Here is an 8,454-nt window from a genome sequence, read left to right on the forward strand (position 1 = left end):
CAGTAATTCAATTTTTATTCCTCCCACAGTAATTACTAACCCCAAAACTAACTTATCACACAAAAGTCTCTGGATCATGTTGAACACAAACAGGATTGTCTGTTTTGATGTGTGGAAGGGTCAGAAGGTGTTGTGGGAATCTGCGAATCTTTTTGTAGATTGTGCGAGGGGCTGGAAAAGGAGAGTTAGCAGGATTTTGACATGGCGTTTGTTTGATATTAATCCTCGCAGGTTCTTCCATGTTGTTAGTAAAATCCAGGAGGGGGCATTCCACTTGCTGTCCTGTTGGGGTCTCAGAGTCCAAAAGATCCTCTGTTTGTCATGCTGGTTCTGCAGGTTGAAGTAACTCCTCTCTCTCTGGTTCTGATTCTGGAGCAGTCTCCTTATCAGTAACTGGCATGCTGTGTTCCACTGATATCTCAGTTTTCTCCAGCTGTCCTTCAGACGTCAGCTGTTGTGGTTTGTCCTGTTTGTTTCCAGCCAGAACTTGGTTCAGGAAATACTTCATATTTGAAGTCAGAAGTTGTGCTCCAGTTTGATTCAGAGTCATTCCATCAGACCTGAAGAGATGTTTTCTTTCCCAGAAGAGGTCAAAGTTATCCACAAAACTCACAGAGTGGTCAACACAGGACTTTTTCTAAAAACCATTAAGAGCCAACAGTCTGCTGAACCTCTCAGCTCCTCCTCTGGCTGTAGGAACGGGCCCACTGAGGAACACATCCATGTTGAGATTTTTAACTGCATTCAGCAGCTGAATAAAATCCTTCAGGATTTCTGACTGTCGGTTCATAACTTCATCACTTCCTGTATGAATGATGAGGGTCTTCAAAGTTGGATACTCAGCTGTTTTTAGTAGAATCTTCTCTGCGAGGTCAGACACTTTATCAGCAAAACTCAGAACTTTGACTTCTTGTTCCAGAAGCCTCTGATCTCATTCATCATTTTATCTGTGATGATCAGCATTTCTTGATTTTTGAAAGTCTCTTTTTGGTTCAAAATGCAAATACAGATGATAATGTTTTTTTGTCTGTGGCTGTGTACGTGTCTGTTAGTAAAATATATCATAAATCACTGGATTGGTTTAATTGAAACTCACGAATAATCATGAGATGTACCTCGACTACTAATTATTTTGGAGTCAACACAATTCAAGATGGCTGCCACAGCCAGCTGACCTTTAAAACAGCTAAAATTGTGCTTAAAGTTTTATGAACTTGTGTGAAATGATTAAACACAAACTAATGGATTTCATTGGGACTGAAGTGATGGAAATATTTACTTTTCAGTATAAAACTTTATTTAGTTTCAAACTTTAAAGAAAAAAAACATAGCTCAAGTCCAACCAAATTATAAAAATTAAGCACTAAAGTTGAGGTTAAAGGACATTTTTTTATAACAATTGCTTCATATATTCATTTTTTCACATTATTGGCAATGCATTTTTCAAAAAATTTCAATTTTGTTGACTTTTCCAGTGTCAGAGGTGTCATATCCTAAAATAACACTTGCAGTAATTATCACCCAATCCAGAAAGTATATGATTGTGTTTTTGCCTGTGTGTCTTTTAGCAAAACATCTAGTGAACCGCTGAACATATTTTAATGAAACTCCCTGAAAGTTATCACTATATAGATGTCTTCAACTGATTAACCTTTAGAGCAGGGGTGCCCAAAGGTTTTCCTTTAGAGGGCCAAAACTAAAAACCATTTTCCCTGAGGGCCAAAATTAAAATCAGTCTAAGTGGGGTGGGCCAAGTGCAATAATATAATACATGAAATGCAAATACTTCTCAAGTAAAGTTGCATTTTTTTTTATTTAAGCTAGCAGCCATTGTAGTTGTCCACATTTTGTTTGTTTGGTTATTTTTCAGCCCAAGAACATGGAGAAAATTCAACGTATGCTCGGGCAGCAAAGGCTCCTGAGTCTTTTCATAATTTTAAATTTTGAGTATGTGTGGTCTTCTAATGTGTGAAAATATAGATTTGGACTTAAATCTAAGATAAATGTCTCTTGAAGTTACTTGTATTTTATATTTAATCTTAACACAATTCAAAGAAAGTCAGTACCATGAGTTAAGACTATCTGACTACAGCTCCTTGTACGTATAGTTGGACCAATTGTTGAAAAGACTAAGTGGAAATACAGTATAGTGTTTCTACATAAAACACATTACAATCTACTAACCAGGACAACTGGTGGTGGGCCAAATCAAATGGCTTAGCGGGCCAAATTTGGCCCACGGGCCACACTTTGGGCACCTTTGCTTTAGAGTCATTCTATTTCAAGATGGCTGCTACAGCCAACTGAACTTAAAAAACACAGATAGCTGTAACTCTGTGAATTTTACATATGATTACGTAAAAATTGGTGGAGTCGTAGCTGAGACTGAGACCAACAAAAACATAAAGGTTTATGTATTCGTTGATATGCTTACTTACGCTTTAGCGTAAACTGCTGGCATGAATTTTGTTTGCCTGCTAGTAAAATATCTCAGGAAACACTGAAAGGATATGGTTCATGAAACAATCACTGAATGTGCATCAATGACTTATTAACTTTTGGAGTCACCTTAGCGCGCAGAAAGGTGAGTAATTCGCTGTATTTTCCAGGCAAAAAAAAATAAAAATTTGCCTGGTGGAGCCATACACAACAGATGCTCTGAGTGAAATCTCGCGATATCGCCTGTTATTTTTCGAGGTTTGATCAAAACTGCTCTGTAAAATAAACCGAAACAAGCGTGCCTGTTTGTCTTATATATTCATCTGTGTTCAGTTTCCTTTTCTCCACATGTGGTCCGAACATCTGCGGTGGAGAAACAGAAAAAAATAAAATAAAATAAATAAACGCAGGAGGCGTGTCTGTGGCTTCCTGCAGCTTTGCTGGGCGTCATCAAGCCTGAGCATAAAAACAAGCGAGTGGGCGTTCAGACCCAAAGCGTTGCTCTATTCTTTTTTTCCTCTTTTTATGGTGTTGCGGAAACTTTTCACAAAATGGTGCAACAGTTAACTAAATCTGGAGCGAAGGAGGTGCTGAAAGCTGGTCACCCGCCTGCAGGTAAAAACTTTAGTTTTGCGTTAAATGTGATTTTCTGCTGGTTTTACGGCTCGAAGCGTTGTTGTTTTTCTGCGCTGCTCCAGCAAACGGGCAGAAAGCTCCCCTCCCCCCTGATTTTTTTTTAAATCATCTGTAGTTTTGAATAAATCGGGGTCTTTTACACAAACAAAGCTGAGTTTGTAGATGTTTTGGTTTAATACAACAGCCTCAGTTCAGTGAAACATGCACTTATTTACTCCTGCAAATCTCTCTCGGCTCTTTTAATCACTCGTAATTATCTGACAAAAAAAATATTGTAATTTCTGTTGCTGTTCTCGTATATATATCGCCTGAAGTTGGATACAAATGTGCATCTAGCGCACATAAATCCACGTTTTGCATTAATGTTGTTTACAATCTTGGCCTTCTGCCCACGTGTCCTCAYCAAATGAGCCACGGCCACACACCCTTTCCAGTGACTTCAGAAATCAATTTAAAGGGTAATAAAAATAATTTGTGATGTAATATTTTCCCTATAATTATTACAAAAACACAAAATCAGTATAAATATTTGCGTAGCCTTTGTTTTTAGGATTATGAACAAATTTTGTGTACTCAGACCAGTAATATTTGGGGTCACAAAGTTTTTGCCATGGATATTTTGTGGGTCAGAAGATAAAATGTTTGGGAACCACTGCTTTACACAACCTGAAACCACCCTCACCTGCCACCTGGCACACACTAGGGACTGTGTATTGGCAAGAATTTGGCGATACGATACATATCATGACAGAGGGGTCACGATACGATATATCCCGATATATTGCGATACTGTAAACAAGGCGATATATTGTGATATTTTTTGGGTCCAAAAATTCTATTAAATAAAAACCTCTTACTGAAAAAAAAAACACGAAAAACCAAAATTCATTGTCTCAGAAAATTCTAATATTACATAGACATGTTTTTGATACATTTAGCTGTGTTCTGCTTTGCTCAAGCTGTGGAGGAGCCAAATGGCTGGCTCACTGCTGSCAACTAGTGGTCAGAGGCTGAACTACAACATAAAATGAACGGCTGGCAGGAAAGTTGACATTTTAAACCTTAATAAAAATCGATACAGGGCTTTGGGATATCGATACAGTATCGGGAAATGAAATATCGCGATATTTCAGTGTATCGATATTTTCTAACACCCCTAACACACACACACACACACACACAAAACACTGATAGGTTGTGGGTCCACAGGATGATAGTGACCTGTTCTTTCTCTATCTCTCTCCCTTTTTATTTTATTTATTTTTTTTACAAACTCAACAACCACTGTCCAGTAGCAAGTTCTCTGGCCTGATCTGGGTCAAAGAAGGTGCAAGATTTCCTGTTTTAATGTGGTCCACTTTCATCATCTTTAGTGTTTGAATAGCTTGGACCACATAGAACTCAGAATTAGGATCATGGGGGGTACTGGTCTTGGTTTGAGAGATTTTGAATGCTTGATTCCCCCAGGAGGACCTGGGGTAGAGGGATGTCGGGGTTTCCGTCCAGGACCTGTTGCCTCTGTGACTTAATTACAATACGTGCAGAAAATGCATAGAAGTCCTTTTTTAAAATTTCAATAGACAATTAAATTAGAGATGCATGTTTTTTTTTCTTTATAGTGAAGGCAGGAGGTAAACGGGTGGCGAAGAAGAGTTTAGAGGAAGGTGCCGCCCATGGGACTCCAGAGAAGGAAACCAAGAGGCCTGAGAAACTAAGGTGGGACCAGAATAATTTGCAGCAATTTGAGCGTAAATGAATGAGATTAATTTTGTTTGCTTCGAACCTGTGCAGCCGGTCCCTCGCCTCCTTCAACAGGATGCAACAYGTTGGCATACTTCTCACAGGATCCCTTGACAAGGTACACAATAATTCCCCTCCTTTATTATTATTATTATTTTTTTAAAGTCTGCTCATTTCACTCTTAACCAAGCAGAATAACTCCTCTCTGCACATTTTGCAGCTGAGCCACAGCTTTCCTGAGACTCCGGTGAGCGTGAGGCACAGCAAGGTTTGTCCCGCCGTGGAGAAGCCCCACTGTCCCCGAACCTTCTTCATCCAGCAGCCGAGGAAGTGATGCGTCTGTGGTTTCGAGTGGCCGCCCCGCCCCGCCCCTCTCGCCGAGCAGGGGCAGCTGGGTCCAGTCAGCTGTGAAACGTGAAGTCTTCAAAGATCCCAAGGGGACTTTAAAAGTTATCTGAAAAACAAAACTTTCATAAAAGAGTTTATTTAGAAGAGAAATTCCTTCTTTATTCTTATTTTTTGTTTTGCGTTCTGCCTTCAACCAGCTCTTATTGTATATTTCATTATTTTCTCAGAAATGCTGTAGTTTACCAGCTAAAGTTTAAGGATGGTGTTTAGGTTAAAGGAAGTTWAAAAAAGTGTTTAAAGGAAAATTGAATGGCTTTTAGGTGATGTCTTCTGTGTAATCAATGTACTGCTTGGCACTTATTCAAAATAAATCCATGYCATTCCTTTCTGACACTAGTTTATTCATGTGTCTTTACMTGCAACTGTCTAAAATGACCACTAGATAGCAGCAAGAGTTTTGCCAAATCTAATGAGGAATTTTTCCTCAAGCTTTTTACACAATCGCTGCACTATGTTGATGTCAGAAGTTGAGCATTTAAATCCGTCTAGTCCTGAAAATCCCTTTGTTGGTTTGAATCTTGCATGCAGGGTTTATGAGAAATGCTGGTGTTTGGTATTTTCTTCAAAGTGTGAGGCTTCTGCTCTTGAAGAACATTCCTAAAAGACTAGCTAAGTCCTGTCAAAACCACATAATGGATTTTGTTTTGCTTGAGGTCAAACCGTTCCAACAAAATACAACTTGAAAAGGTTTCTTATCGTTTTAAGTTGCCTGAAATGCAAAAAGTGACTCAYTGTAATTGTTGCTGGTATCCATGGCCTGTTTGTACTGTCAGCAAAATCTCATGAGCAGCTCTTAGCAAATATGAGTTGCTAAAACTCTTTCAATCTTCCCTCCACAGCCTCTGAAGATGTTTTGATTTGTCCTTTTTGTTTCTGTTTGCAGCAGAAACTGAAAATATCTGCTGATCGGTTCCAAAGGAACGCTCGGCCTTGTCAACACAATGTGCTGACCTCAGGTCCTCCGGYATGCTCCCTGCTGTCCTCGCTCGCCTTTGATGGTGTCTGTGTGTGTGAAGTTCAGAGACCATCTCTGCTCTGTTTGAGGACCTGCAGGCGTGGTGCATTCACTGCCAACGTGTGTGTGTGTGTGTGTGTGTGTGTCACCCCAGCCATCTGAAGAGCCTCACTGACCCTGCACTGCTGAGAAAACACCACCTCACACTGAGGGGGGAAGATGTGATCTTAACATGTTAACAGGATTTCTTCAAGCTGCATGAAGCATTGTTGCCTCATGGGGTCACTACAGTCCAGAGTGGCTCCTGTGGGATGAAAAGGTTTTGCAAAAGCTGGGAAATTACAACATTATTAGTTCTTTGAGAAACTTTAATGAAAGTAAGACATCATCATTTCAAAAGTACATCTACGATCAAATTTCCAGTTTAAATGCTAATCTGGAAAATCAAAGGTAATCACTTAAAAAATCTGAACTAATTTTAATATGTTGAAACAAAAGCTACATTTGATCACTTTTGAACCAACATCATTGGGAGGGAAAAAAACAATTGAGCAAGCATCTGATAGTGGACGGCAATACCTCCTGTATGACAAAATAATCTGTACAAAATCTAATATGTAGCTTTTTGTAAGCTTCTAATCACATGACTTGTTTTTACCTTTATAACCCCACACCTGAGTTTTAAAGTGCTGTAAATTAAAAATCTGGAAGTGGGTGAATGGACGATGGGAGTAAAGAACATATTTTATTAATAACGTCTCACATATTCCCCAAACAATCGACCAACCAGCTGTGTTAAAAGGATAGTCACATAATCCACAGTAAACAAATCAATGCATACTGTAGTACCTGAAGTTATGATGCCAACGTTTGTTTATCACCATGAAATGTGGGCGATAGTGTAATCGCTCATGTCTTTGTTCGTCTGATTTGACTTTTAGCAAAATCACTCATATATTTTTGTTTACAAACTGGTGGATCACTTTAAAAAGAAGCTATGCTAAAGGAATGGCCATAGACAAATTTTGCCCAGGGCAATAAATAAATAAAATAACAAAATTCTTGTCATAAACTCTGACACAAGCAGAAAAGTGGGGTTTGTGAGTGCAGTTTGGATTTGTACAGGGAGAAAGTTTGAGCGTGAGGAGAAATTCTGAGTGAGAAAGGAAAGGTTTGAGAGAGAGCATTTTAAGTTTTGAGAGCAAAGACATATTATCCTGCTCTCAAACTGAAAATATACGCTCTTGGATTAAGTCAGGATAATTCTTCCATAGACCTCTAGATGTTCCTCAACATTTCTGAGCAAGTTCTTATGTAGCATTTCAAAAATAATGACACTCCCAATACAAACATTTTATAAATATGGTTCCCCTGTTGCTGTCTTTTTTGCAGCTAAACAGTTGTCAGAGACTGGTCTCACTGCAGGCTGGCTCTAGAAGACCTCCAGATGTTGCTCAAACATAAAGAGCAATATCTGATGTAGCATTTCAAAAATATTAATAATAATGATAAAATAAAACTACTAGAGTTACTTCTTAGCTCTTTCTCATTCGTTGTAAAATATATATTATTTGTTAGAAGATGATAAAGACTTAGGTCATTATTAAATACATTGTATTTTTTAAGCATTACAGTTTTTTTCTGGTTGATTTCTGTTTGAAGTTTGGATTTTTTCAACATTATATAATAGAAGAAACACAAAGTGATTTATTTGTGCTGAGAAAATGCTTTTTTTTTTGTAAAATTTCCATCAAGCAAAACCATCATTTCACAGCACATTAGCGCCCCCTTGTGGGCATTTTGTGTCATTGTTCAAATTAGACTAAATTAAAAATGAGATTGGTTTTACTTAATGTTAGTCTTGTCTGCCTTTTCTTTAATGAAACGTGCTGGACGTAAAACACATTTACAAATAAAACTACTAGAGAGAATTCTTAGGTCTTTCTGATTCGATGTAAAAATATATTATTTATTTGTTAGAAGATGATGAAGATTTAGGTCATAAATAAATACATTGTATTTTAAAGCAAGACAGTTTTAGCTGGTTGATTTAAATTTGATGTTTGGATTTTTTTTTCCAACATTATAGAAGAAACAAAGTGATTTATTTGTGCTGGAAAATGTTTACCATAATTTCACAGCACATTAGCGCCCCCTTGTGGAAATTTTGTGTCATTGCTCAAATTAGACTAAATTACAAATGAGATGGGTTTTACTTGTTAGTCTTGTCTGCCTTTTCTCATTATGTGTAAGAATTGTGTGAAATAGTTCAATAC

The 8,454-nt window shown here is 37.9% G+C and overlaps 1 protein-coding gene across 1 annotated transcript; it reads left to right on the forward strand.

The window, feature by feature from the left end:
• Positions 1-2,819: 2,819 nt before the first annotated feature.
• On the forward strand, positions 2,820-5,556 carry LOC106533272 (death-associated protein-like 1-A; the record flags this gene model as incomplete). Its single annotated transcript, XM_014029519.1, is given in 4 exon segments — positions 2,820-3,054; positions 4,695-4,791; positions 4,867-4,933; positions 5,036-5,556. Coding segments are annotated over 4 exon segments (342 nt in total). The 3' UTR covers positions 5,150-5,556.
• Positions 5,557-8,454: the final 2,898 nt, after the last annotated feature.

Source organism: Austrofundulus limnaeus, unplaced genomic scaffold (assembly GCF_001266775.1).
Source record: "Austrofundulus limnaeus strain Quisiro unplaced genomic scaffold, Austrofundulus_limnaeus-1.0 Scaffold917, whole genome shotgun sequence".
In the NCBI taxonomy this organism is placed as follows: Eukaryota; Metazoa; Chordata; class Actinopteri; order Cyprinodontiformes; family Rivulidae; genus Austrofundulus; species Austrofundulus limnaeus.